This window comes from Oncorhynchus tshawytscha, linkage group LG01 (genome assembly GCF_018296145.1).
Source record: "Oncorhynchus tshawytscha isolate Ot180627B linkage group LG01, Otsh_v2.0, whole genome shotgun sequence".
Lineage (NCBI taxonomy): Eukaryota > Metazoa > Chordata > Actinopteri > Salmoniformes > Salmonidae > Oncorhynchus > Oncorhynchus tshawytscha.
Window position 1 is genome coordinate 26,965,689 of NC_056429.1, and position 13,264 is coordinate 26,978,952.

The 13,264-nt window shown below is 39.9% G+C and overlaps 1 protein-coding gene across 1 annotated transcript; it reads left to right on the forward strand.

Annotated features, from left to right (window-relative positions):
• The first annotated feature begins 1,710 nt into the window (after window positions 1-1,710).
• On the forward strand, window positions 1,711-9,560 carry rpf1 (ribosome production factor 1 homolog). The gene is made up of 9 exons (XM_024417732.2): window positions 1,711-2,017; window positions 4,579-4,635; window positions 4,833-4,913; window positions 5,144-5,239; window positions 6,498-6,651; window positions 6,930-7,012; window positions 7,511-7,692; window positions 8,655-8,781; window positions 9,211-9,560. Exons 1-9 carry the CDS (start codon window positions 1,775-1,777, stop codon window positions 9,250-9,252), a joined length of 1,065 nt encoding a protein of 354 aa, XP_024273500.1. The 5' UTR covers window positions 1,711-1,774; the 3' UTR covers window positions 9,253-9,560.
• The last annotated feature ends 3,704 nt before the right edge of the window (window positions 9,561-13,264 follow it).

Genomic DNA, 13,264 nt, shown 5'->3' on the forward strand with positions numbered 1-13,264 from the left:
ATATCTTAACCGCCATCGATAAGAAACATTACTGTGCAGCCGTATTCATTGATCTGGCCAAGGCTTTCGACTCTGTCAATCACCACATCCTCATCGGCAGACTCGACAGCCTTGGTTTCTCAAATGATTGCCTCGCCTGGTTCACCAACTACTTCTCTGATAGAGTTCAGTGTGTCAAATCGGAGGGTCTGCTGTCCGGACCTCTGGCAGTCTCTATGGGGGTGCCACAGGGTTCAATTCTTGGACCGACTCTCTTCTCTGTATACATCAATGAGGTCGCTCTTGCTGCTGGTGAGTCTCTGATCCACCTCTACGCAGACGACACCATTCTGTATACTTCCGGCCCTTCTTTGGACACTGTGTTAACAACCCTCCAGGCAAGCTTCAATGCCATACAACTCTCCTTCCGTGGCCTCCAATTGCTCTTAAATACAAGTAAAACTAAATGCATGCTCTTCAACCGATCGCTACCTGCACCTAACCGCCTGTCCAACATCACTACTCTGGACGGCTCTGACTTAGAATACGTGGACAACTACAAATACTTAGGTGTCTGGTTAGACTGTAAACTCTCCTTCCAGACCCATATCAAACATCTCCAATCCAAAGTTAAATCTAGAATTGGCTTCCTATTTCGCAACAAAGCATCCTTCACTCATGCTGCCAAACATACCCTTGTAAAACTGACCATCCTACCAATCCTCGACTTTGGCGATGTCCTTTACAAAATAGCCTCCAATACCCTACTCAACAAATTGGATGCAGTCTATCACAGTGCAATCCGTTTTGTCACCAAAGCCCCATATACTACCCACCATTGCGACCTGTACACTCTCGTTGGCTGGCCCTCGCTTCATACTCATCGCCAAACCCACTGGCTCCATGTCATCTACAAGACCCTGCTAGGTAAAGTCCCCCTTATCTCAGCTCGCTGGTCACCATAGCATCTCCCACCTGTAGCACACGCTCCAGCAGGTATATCTCTCTAGTCACCCCCAAAACCAATTCTTTCTTTGGCCGCCTCTCCTTCCAGTTCTCTACTGCCAATGACTGGAACGAACTACAAAAATCTCTGAAACTGGAAACACTTATCTCCCTCACTAGCTTTAAGCACCAACTGTCAGAGCAGCTCACAGATTACTGCACCTGTACATAGCCCACCTATAATTTAGCCCAAACAACTACCTCTTTCCCAACTGTATTTAATTTTTATTTATTTATTTATTTTACTCCTTTGCACCCCATTATTTTTATTTCTACTTTGCACATTCTTCCATTGCAAAACTACCATTCCAGTGTTTTACTTGCTATATTGTATTTACTTTGCCACCATGGCCTTTTTTGCCTTTACCTCCCTTCTCACCTCATTTGCTCACATTGTATATAGACTTGTTTATACTGTATTATTGACTGTATGTTTGTTTTACTCCATGTGTAACTCTGTGTCGTTGTATCTGTCGAACTGCTTTGCTTAATCTTGGCCAGGTCGCAATTGTAAATGAGAACTTGTTCTCAACTTGCCTACCTCTTTAAATAAAGGTAAAATAAATAAAATAAAATAAAGGTTAAATAAATTAAAACATATATAAAAATGATCCTCCTGTACAGTAGGTGGCGGAATGCACATATATTTGTTGCGAACTCCATTATACAAAAGAAGAAGAAAGGGCAGTACGTTTAGTTTTTTCTACTGAACGTAACTTCCTTTTACATAAGGAAGCAAGGCGGAAGTACTGGATAGAACACGTGAAAGAATATACATTTAGCTGACAACATGGACGTCGTAGAAGAGCATGATATACAGGATAAACACACGAAAAAGAAGACTAAGAAGCCAAAGAAACAGCCAAAGCCTCCACATGAAAATGGTAACGATAGCATGATTGAGAAAACAGAGCCAGAACATGTGGATGCGCCAGCAGAATTCTCGTTTCCCCCCACATTCAGTGTGTCTGAAATAAAAAATAAACAACGCAGACACCTCATGTTCATGAAGCTGAAGCAGGAGAAACGGAAGGTAATGAACGTTTAGCATGCATGTGTTCCCACTTCATAAATCTTGAAAGTTCTCTATTTACTTCTTTAGTCGGGTCATCTCCGAAAATAGTGTATTTCCAGCCCCCCCTGTAACCACCACTAAGAACCCTTAAATGTCTGATCAACTTTACAATGTTTCTTTTTATAAAATCTATGTAAGAACGTTAGATGGCAACACAAATGTGTAATATATTGTACAATCCGGTCAATAGCATGAAATACCCTTGTCCCTCTGGTCATGAGTCAAGGTTTAACGTTACTGACATGTTTAATTTTTTTTTTCTCCACTTTAAATATCATAATGCAAAATAAAGTATTAGCTTTATTTCGTGGACTACTTAAAAAACGAATATAAAACATAATTTACAGGGAATAGCTCACCCTCAATTACATGTCACTGGTGTTACCCTTTTGTAAAAATATAAACACCTCTTTGAAATGCAACATTCATTGGAGTAAGGGCTGTTTTTTGATGATTAATTTGGTAATTTCATGCGGAACCTTAAGATATCACAGTTGTTAGACAGTTTATAGTAGGGGGAAATGTTATTGCAATAATTGATCAAATCCCGTGATTTATTTACAATTTATTAACAAGTGTGGTTTGAGCAACTGTGTCCGCCATATTAGCTATGCCATCTTGCCTGCAGATTTGCCACTGGTGTTACCGTCGCTGGTGTTAATAGAATATTTTTAATAGTGTTATTGGTCACTGGTGTTACTGTCATTTTGTTACCGTCCCTGGTGTTACACAATATAACTTTACACATACCTAATTTTAAAGTAAATTATTACTAATCAAAATATTTTCTTAATATTATCATTAACATTTTCTCTTTGATTAAATATAGTAATTAAATGGTCAAATGCTATTTTGGAAAGCCTCAATTGTCATCTAAAATATAGGTAACACCAGTGACAAAATAATGCAAGCATATAAAAAATGTAATGTTGTAAAAATATCAAAGTACATAGATTAGTAATCATTTACTAGTAGTAGCACATTTTTACAGGACACGCTCTATTTTGGTGGCCTCTGGAACATTCTAATGCCTTGATTCCATCAGAAATAAACAGTGAAATTATTGAATACTTTATAGCGTTTACCTCCCAGATTGGTAAATGTATTATGTATAAATACATGACTGAAAATGTATGAATTCAGTGTATTTAGTTATTTTGGATATTATCTAGGCCTATATGATCAGGACTATTTTCAAATCAAATTTTCTAAGTGGAGAACATGAAACCTTTTTTAACATTAAATCTGTCTTATTTACAGTTTTACTGCAAGATCTGAATTGCCACAGTGATGTTTGTTCTTCAAATTATGTATATTATTAAAACAGAAATTAAATGGGCCACATTATCTTGAAAAATAAATGTAAAGGTTAAATTGAAGAAGAAAAACGACCTATTGCTCCTGCAGTGAGGATTCACAATCTTCCAAACAAAGGGATTTCATAATTTTTCTGCAGGTAATCGCCAAAAATGAAAACACTAAGCAGATCTCACTCATTGGTCTTTTAAAAACCTGCTGTACGTAAAATATTGTGTGCTTTAGCTTGGAAAATAAATAAATGTGACTCTTGATTACGACATAATGATGTGTGTTTCAAACATATGTCGATTTTCCTAAAGAAGTTGAATCCGCTTCGTGTTTTGTTTCCTTGGCACAATACTAACGTGTCTCATGATACTTGTATCATCACGGCCCTAATAACCACATTGTATGGCTTATGAATGGCAAAGGAATATAGGAGATTAACTTTATTCAGTCAGTTCGACACCTTTTATAAACTAGTTATTATTTGCTTTTCGGTCGTCAATCAAAGCACAGTACCATGCTCTCCCTCCTCCAGCTAAAGAAATTTAGACTGCAACCAACCACAGCGTACACACATCACACTGGTACCGGGAGGTGGGGCAGACAGCAGTTGCCGTGTCATCGCTTGCTTTGTGACTGACCGGCACCTGTCCTATCCATAGATCGATAGAAGATGCATATCCTTCATTCTAGCGGGAGGTGGCTCGGCTGACTTTTCTGACTAATGAATTGACATTTTTAAATGAAAAGCAGCAGTTTGTTATTATTTTTTTAAGTAGCCGGCTGAAAATAAGTTTTAACGGCTGTTTGGATGATGGCTGGTGCTTAGGGAAAACACTTGGAACAACCCGGTCCTCAAAATAATAACAATTGGGTGCGTCCTTATGTCTTGTTTATACAAGTGTGTAATGGAAATGTGCATTTTGCATATTCCAACTCCCCCTGAGACACCCGCAGGGAATGGGATCACGGCAAGGGTCACCATTGTCCAGCGCCCCTGGAGCATTTGGGGTTAAGGGCACAATGACGGATTTTCACCTCGTCGGCTCCGGGATTCAAACTAGCGACCTTTCGGTAACTGGCCCAACACTCTAACCTCGACGCAAAACCTGCCGCCCCGGTGCAAAGTCTTACCAGTGGGAACTGGACGAGAGTATCTATTCCGGTCTTTTAGTGTAGCCATGTAACATGGTGTTTTTTAAATTTAATTTCAGCAAAAGGTGGCAATTAAGAAGAAAAAGAAAAAAGAGAGGGATGCTCTAGGTGACAAGGTAAGTAAGTTGGATGCTGCAACACTTATGACATCACTTGGTCCCACTGATCTGTAAATGAATAGAGACAACTGTTAGAGCCCTCTGTGAGCAGAAAGACTATAAGAGTAGCCCGTTATTGACAGACCAAAGAATTCCAAGATGTAGGCCTAAACATAATTGATATGAAGATGACTCTTCTTACCTTTCCAATGTAGGCTCCCCCAAAGGAAGTTCCAAAGACGATAGAAAACCAGAGGGTATACGACGAAACTACTGTTAACCCTGAAGATGAAGAGGTACTGTTTTTCTGCAGAGCTGTTTGTAAATGCATGAGATGACATCAAAACACTATACTGTAAATGCATGAGATGACATCAGTATAGTGTTTTGATGTCATCTCATGCATTTACAGTATAGTGTTTTGATGTCATCTCATGCATTTACAGTATAGTGTTTTGATGTCATCTCATGCATTTACAGTATAGTGTTTTGATGTCGCATATTACTCAGATACTCTCCATTGCAGGTTGCCTTTGATGAGGGAACTGATGAGTTTTCGGCCTATTTCAACCGGCTGACCAACCCCAAAGTCCTCATTACCACATCTGACAGACCTAGAGGGGTGAGTGGACTAAAACAGCACCCGGAGACGGTGCTGTTATTTATTTCAGTCCCGCTGTGAATCTCAGAAGATTGATATCACGGGGGTGATACCTTCTGCAAGCTTTCGCTCTAAAGGTGCTTACACTCCAGAAAATAAAATGCAGCCGCCTCCATTGGTTTCTATATAAAGCCAGCGTCAAATTTGCCTCCCACCCCTGCAGCAGCGGCACCCTGGAAGGACAGCAGTTGTCAACCACATGCACAAGCGGAGAATCTTTCACTGCCAGTCCAGTTAAACACATTTGAACTTTTCCCCCTTGCTGCTGGACCGCTTTCTTTAACAATATTTTTTTAATCAACTGTAGAAGTCTTGGCTGTTGTTCTCCGCTCCCTTGCCGTAGGCTTCTTAATGCTGATCTAGCATACCTGCTGGTTCAGGTGTCAATACATGGGGGGGCTGTGTACCTGGTAGCTCTCCAGGAAGAGGGTTGGCCACTCCTGCTTTATCATATTAAAGTAATTACCCAGTAAAAAATCTCACTTTTAAAAGTTCATATTCTGTTAATGTTGTTGACTCATATTTGTGGCCAAAGCATAAATTAGAGAGAGAAACTGTATATCAAACAGATCTTTAAAAAAAAAATCATAGAATATGACCTCATGTTGCCTCATTGGCTGATCTGGCCAATAAACAGTGTACTCATGTTAATATTTTGAATGACCAGTATATGCCCATACCATTCAAACACATAAAAACGACTTTTTAACATATTTAATTAAAACATTTTGGAAGGAAAACTAACTCTCGAAACACTGGTAAGTTTAATATGATTTATGAAATGTTCTTCTCCAGGCGTCTGCAAATCAACTTTATTTTCCATATGCACATGGTGTACAACCCAGTACAGGGAAATGTTTATGAATTCGACCTCAAACGTGCCTGACTTATTGGTTCATGAGGTGGAACATGCCCGACTTGTGTGTTCGTGAGGCTGTCTGAGCTGGGGCGCTGCACAGCTGACCTGTAAAAATCACCTAAAATTCCAAACAAAGGGAAGAAATCCTTCTAAAGATTAAACCGACAGAACCTAGCTCAGGCTGATATCTGTAGACAAGAAGGTTGACGGTTATTGACGCACTGGAATGTAGGAGACTAATACTGTATGTAGGGCTGGGCGATCATTAGTCACTTAATATTCTCAAACAAATAATCAGATATACTGTAATATTTTATGGTAGTTATTACAAAACTGTCTGCTTTCTGCTTTGTCTTTCAGAGGACAGTGAGGTTCTGCAACCAGCTGGCCACAGTCATCCCCGACGCACACGTGTACTACAGAAGAGGCTTGGCACTAAAGAAGGTCATTCCCCAGTGTATAGCCAGAGGTTTCACATACCTCATGGTCATCAATGAAGATCGTAAGGTGCCCAGTATCCTTTGGTTGACTGATGGAAAGAGGGACATTGCGACTGTTAATATGTTGACTGCTTATGATACTCTAATGCTGTTGTTGGTCTGCGTTTTGTTATTACATGCACTCGCTTTGAAGTCACAGACCAGGCTTCAGTATCACAATCCTAACAGCCTGGCACACAGTTAAGTCCTGTTTCAAGTTGGACCGCCCACCTTGAGGTGGAGAGTTGCAGTTGGGGTCAGTAATAATGCAAAGTCCCTTGTAGATGTCTGTTTCCTTCACCACAACACTAAGATGGTATGGTTCTCTGCCACCTCCCTGATGGGCCTACTGCACACTTCAAAGTCAGCAGTGTCCGACTGCGGAAGGAGATGAAGGCAAGACATTTCAAAACTGTTCAAACAGACATGTTAATGTCTCACTTAGAGCTACAGTATGTCATTTGAAAAACAACAAACCTGATGCTCTGCCACTTATTTTGATATATAGCTGAGGGATAATAATAACATTCTCTGGGGGATGGGGCTGGGTAAATGTAACCTCAATTTTATAAACGGCACACTAGATATGATAGATACAAGAACTGACAGTCCATGTGTTTTTTACAATGACATTGTTCTGATAGGGTAAGACAGTTGTACTAAGCTCATGAGGTATTTCCAGGTTTTATTTTAATAATGAATAGCTATAATTTGTTTAAAATTCCCAAAATGTATCAATCCCAGACTGAATGTTTTAGTGTTGTATCTATGTGCTTTATAATTATTCAAATGAGTCTGGCATTCTTCAAGCAGAAACTCAGCTCACTTAGGGGATGGATCTGGAAAATGTATACATTGTGAGAATATAAATACTGAAAGAAAAACCTTTTACAGAGGCGAGGGAAGGACCCGACAGAACACTCCCCAGAGGTGATCCTCAACAATTTCACCACCCGCCTGGGCCACAGCATGGGACGACTCTTTGCTGCCCTTTTCCCTCACGACCCCCAGTTTGTGGGACGCCAAGTCGCCACTTTCCACAACCAGAGAGACTTCATCTTTTTCAGATTCCACAGGTGAATGTTCATTAGAATGCCTAGAAATCATTTGCATAATGTAGCCCATGATGTATGAAGGATACATCGGGAAAATACAGTTTAGACATCGTTTGCTAACTGGCAAGACGTCTAGCAGATGTATTTCCAATATCTGCATTGTAAATTCGACACTTGCATAATTTATACGTCTCGGCGAGGTCTTCCCAATGTTCAAATACTCTCCAAACTACGAATGTGACGTGCTCTATCATTTTCAGTCGCGCTAGTTCATAAGCATAAAAAATTCACATTTTGTCAAATGATTGGCGTGGTGTGTTTTTTTTGGATTAAAACAGAATTCACTAAAACATGTTTTCTAGCTAACCCTAATCGTTTAAATGTCTCCGATGACAAGATCCACCTTTCAAAACGAGTCATTGGCTAGCTAACAATCAACTGACAAGCTTGCTAGCACACCCACAAACTCATTTGTAAACATATTAACCAACTAGCTAGCGCACAATCTTGTCAAACTGTTCACTTGCAGCTTCCTTGTTAATAATTTATGCCAAATAAGACATAATGTCTTCTGCAGTGACACTTGCGTTACGACGTCCAGCATGCAAACGGCACTGCGCTAAAACTAACAGACTTCAGGGATGTAATTTCTCTGAACAGCTGATCAGGGATACCTCTGTTGTAATTAGCTCTGCTGTGCAAAAATGTAAGGATTGATACACAAGTTATGCATCATTTTAAAGCTAATAGTCTTCTCTTTTCAACAATGTTTAGAGCTAAAATGTATGTCCGGGTCAATGCGACTGTAGCAAGTCACATATTCCCTACACAATTTGATACGTCGGCCAAAGGTGTGTGTGTTTGCTGCTCTCTTCGCGTAGAGTATTGTTGTCAGGACATCGTTGTTTCCCATTCTAATGAGATCTGAATGATGGGGTTATAGAGTGGTCCGCAACATGTCAATGCCCTTGTACTCTCCAAAGGTACATCTTTAAGAACGAGAAGAGAGTCGGCATTCAGGAGCTGGGACCACGCTTCACTCTGAAACTCCGATCATTACAGAAGGGGACCTTTGACTCCAAGTTTGGGGAATATGAGTGGGTTCTCAAGGTGAGTTCAGTCCTGTTTTTTTCTTTGATTGTGGAACAATTGAAACTGTTAGTGACTGCTCGTTTAGCAAGAGCAGTAGAACAGTATACCTTTTACAATAGTACTGTGGGAGTAAAGGTGTGCACCTCAATTTTGAATAATTCCTCATCTCTGCAACCCATAACCATTGGTTTTGGGGGAGAAGTTGAGATCAGTGGTGTAGCACACCTTCTGTGTTGACCCACTTTTTGCAGGAAAAATACATTGGCTATTTTCAAAGGTAGTGTTACTTTACTCCCTGCGAAGGGTGATCAATGTTTACCCACTTTTAAATTTAAATTAAAATGTTTTATCACCGATTTGCGATATTGGACTAGTGTGAATGGCAGAATCAGGGCAGATCCTCTTTGGTAGCTAAATAATACCTAAATTTGCTTTTACACTTTTCAGCGACATGAAAATGACGTCTGCAGAAGGAGGTTCAACCTTTGAGTGAAACATGGACCTTCCCACGACATCATCTACATGAGACATTTTCTACAATGCATACCAGTTTGTCAGATTGTGTCCAGGCAAAAATTGCAGTCGTGCCTTTGGCCATGCAAGTCTCTTAAAATGTGACAACTTGTCGTAGGTTGTCATTTTAATTTGATGGCATCTTTGTTCACATTTGATAGACAGTCATTGTGAAAGAGCAAAGCAGTCTGATTTATAGATTTATCTTTGTGCTTTAGACAAAACAATGTGTACCTGTAAATGGTATTTCGTATTTTCAAGTAAAACATGTACGTACTCTGAAATGTTAGTAATTTATTATCAAATACATGTAAAATGTTGTACAAGCAAGAGGTATGCAATTTCCCCTTGACTTTGGTGTCTAAGGGGCACCACAAGATGCGTAGCACGTCTCGTTGAAGAACAAAGGAGCTGATTCACTGACAATGCCATTCCAAAATGGCTGCGGTGTCTACTGCTTGCTAGCATGAGGACAAAAGGCAGTTTTCTGGAAAACTAACAGTGTTTCAATCTTTTCGATGGAGTAGTATGAATGAAGGTAAAATTAGGAGGACAATGGCATATCCCATCCCTGCATTGTGGTATGTTTTCCGACCCATATCTCGGGCCGGCTCCATGACGTCTTAATGTAACCATGATTGCGTTGCGACCTCAATACAGCTCGGTGTAAAAAGCTTTACTGTAGAGTGTATCTTTTGGCAACTCTTTTACTGCCTATGTTGGTTTGCAGTGGTTCAGTTTCATGAGCTCCTCTTTATCTACTCGGTGAGGGCCCGGCAGAAGAACAAATCATTTGGATGGGCCTTTGATTTCCATAGGCGGGTATGTTTTTTTCCCCCATGGGGTTTACAATTTATCCTACCATTTCTACCGACCTGCCTGTGAGTTTTGATTATTTTTACATGCACTTTCGGGGAACAGTTTAATTTGACTAATAACGTTTTTGTTTCTTCAAAATCATTCAAAGTCAAAAGTCACGTGGTTAATCTAAATAAAAAATGATAAATCTAAAAGTAAAGATTAAACTAAGGTGAGAGCACCATCCTCTACCATATGGAGACATTGATGGTCTACACTGTGATCCCATTGGCGGCTAAAGAAATGAGCGCATGGAACTAAGCTATAAATAGGCCAGAGCAGCAGTAGGCCTATAGCGTCCATCGTCAACGAAGTAAAATACATAGGCCTAAAGCCGTCAAAATAAAAACGGAAAATATCCTGATGAAAATTCCAGTTCTTTCAAATAACAATCCCTCTACTCCGCCTGCCTTCCTAGAGTTGCCAGACAGCCGAGGCTTGGTGATTATCGAGGCCGGGAGAGTTGCAAAGATTTTTCAAATACTGTGAAGATCTATTCGCAAAGGATTTTTTTTTAAAGATACTTGACTTACTGTGAGGTGAAGAGAAAAAAATGTAATGAGAAACTCTGCTAGTGGTGGATGTAGTGAGTTAAGACAATCAGAAATCTGACATCCCAAATGTCTACTTTCCTACATATGCACGCAACAGGTCTGGTAGGTCTACTTCTATCCATGCTCAGGTGTGCAAGCTCCCTCTATGTTCCTAGAGAGAAACCAGACCTGTGCTCACATGGGGCACTCCAAGCAAATGAAAATGACAACTGAAATGATTATGAAATAAACCAAAACTTGTTTCTCGCAACTAGCAGGTTGTGAACTTCTGCAAACAAAGTTTCCACTCTGATCATGAGAACGGTAGGCTAAATAACAAATACATGCATTAATGTAACCAAATGACAGAGGAGTAACAGTACATTTACTAGGCCAACTGGTGACATTGATAACAAATATACAATCAAAGCGCAATAATTTGTGGGCGACAGCTGAAGAGCTGAGTGCATGCATTCTGGAGAGAGAGGTGGCATATCTTCGCCACACACCCCTCCCCTTCTTGTCTCAACATTTTAAATTATACTAAAGACCTGTTATCTTCACTAATTTTAGATGCTTTTTACAGACAGCCGCAACTTAATCAGCTAGGCCTATTGCCACAATCTCTTCCCAAATTGCGGGCTTCCCAAATAGTCATAGGGCTATGCACTAGTGATTTGAAACAATCCACAGGAAAAATATATATAAGAAGCTAATGATCCTCTGTGGCTAAGTCATGCTCTCTGGTGAAGTATTTTGAAAGGAGTCATTTAATTTTGGAAAAACATACATTTACTTTAGGGGAATCCAACTGTCAATTCGCATGAGGCTGAAACCTGTATATAATGACAAGATGCTCATGTCTCCGCCCTAAAAAATTGTTTTACCTTTATTTAACTGGGCAAGTCAGTTAAGAACAAATTCTTATTTTCAATGACGGCCTAGGAACAGTGGGTTAACTGCCTGTTCAGGGGCAGAACGACAGATTTGGGGGTTTGAGCTCGGGGGTTTGAACTTGCAACCTTCCAGTTACAAGTCCACCGCTCTAACCACTAGGCTACCCTGCCACCCCAGTGGCTGTTGTTGTCCCAAAGGCAGGCTATAAGCTTCGGTCTGCATTATATGCAGAAAATGCATTCGGTGTATTGTGGACAGATTTTGGTGAGGGTGAGGCAATCTCTTCATCAGAGAAAGCATTCAAGCGTCCTCTGTCTTACTACATGTAGCACATGTATCTGATCCTGAAAAGCCAGAAACAATATGACATACCATACTCTTTTTGTCCAGACGGCATCAGTGGTCTACACATACTGAGACAGAGGGATGCTGTTTCATATGATCGGATGCTTTATCGGATGCTTTATCTGAGATTGATGTGTCTTACTTTCTTTTGGCGCGCATCTCGGTCAAATAAATATTTTTATTTGGAAGGGCAAGGAAGATTACGGTAGGGCGGGCCAGGCCCCCTAAGGCCTACCCACAACGCGGGCCCAGGTAAATGCCCTCATGGAAAGATTAGAAACCTACATCAAATGTTATTGGTCACATACACATGGTTAGCAGATGTTAATGCGAGTGTAGCTAAATGCTTGTTGATGCACAACAAATGATGTTGACGCACAACATCCGGGATTAGCATTTAGCCACTCGTGGTGGAAAATAGTGTTTGATAAGGAAAGTTACGAATATTTTAGCTAACTAGCTTGCTAAACAGTTAACATCAAAAGAAGGATAGTATTACACATGTGCATTTAAAATACTTACTTTTTTAATGTACAGTTGAAGTCAGAAGTTTACATACACCTTAGCCAAATACATTAAACTCAGTTTTCACAATTCCTGACATTTAATCCAAGTAAAAAAATTCCCTGTCTTAGGTCAGTTAGGATCTCTGCTTTATTTTAAGAATGTGAAATGTCAGAATAATAGTAGAGAGAATTATTTATTTCAGCTTTTATTTCTTTCATCACATTCCCAGTGGGTCAGAAGTTTACATACACTCAATTAGTATTGCACAAAGTAGATGTGCTAACCGACTTGCCAAAACTAAAAACTAGTTTTAATGACGCCAAACTGAGTGTATGGAAACTTCTGACTTCAACGGTATGCTGATGATTCAACCATATACGCATCAGCAACCACAGCTAATGAAGTCACTGAAACCCTTAAAACTTCTTTGGGATAGGCGTCCCGTCAATGGGACCGTTGTAAATCAAATAAAATTTTATTTGTCACATACACATGGTTAGCAGATGTTAATGCGAGTGTAGCGAAATGCTTGTGCTTCTAGTTCTGACAATGCAGTAATAACCAACAAGTAATCTAACTAACAATTCCAAAACTACTGTCTTATACACAGTGTAAGGGGATAAAGAATATGTACATAAGGATATATGAATGAGTGATGGTACAGAGCAGCATAGGCAAGATACAGTAGATGATATCGAGTACAGTATATACATATGAGATGAGTATGTAAACAAAGTGGCATAGTTAAAGTGGCTAGTGATACATGTATTACATAAGGATGCAGTCGATGATATAGAGTACAGTGTATACGTATGCATATGAGATTAATAATGTAGGGTAAGTAACAT

Coding starts and splice junctions, on each gene's coding strand:
- rpf1 (XM_024417732.2), top strand. CDS start 1,775: ATGGACGTCGTAGAAGAGCATGATATACAGGATAAACACACGAAAAAG. Junction 2,018..4,578: donor TGAAGCAGGAGAAACGGAAG/GTAATGAACGTT, acceptor ATTTAATTTCAG/CAAAAGGTGGCAATTAAGAA. Junction 6,652..6,929: donor TGAAGATCGTAAGGTGCCCA/GTATCCTTTGGT, acceptor CACAACACTAAG/ATGGTATGGTTCTCTGCCAC.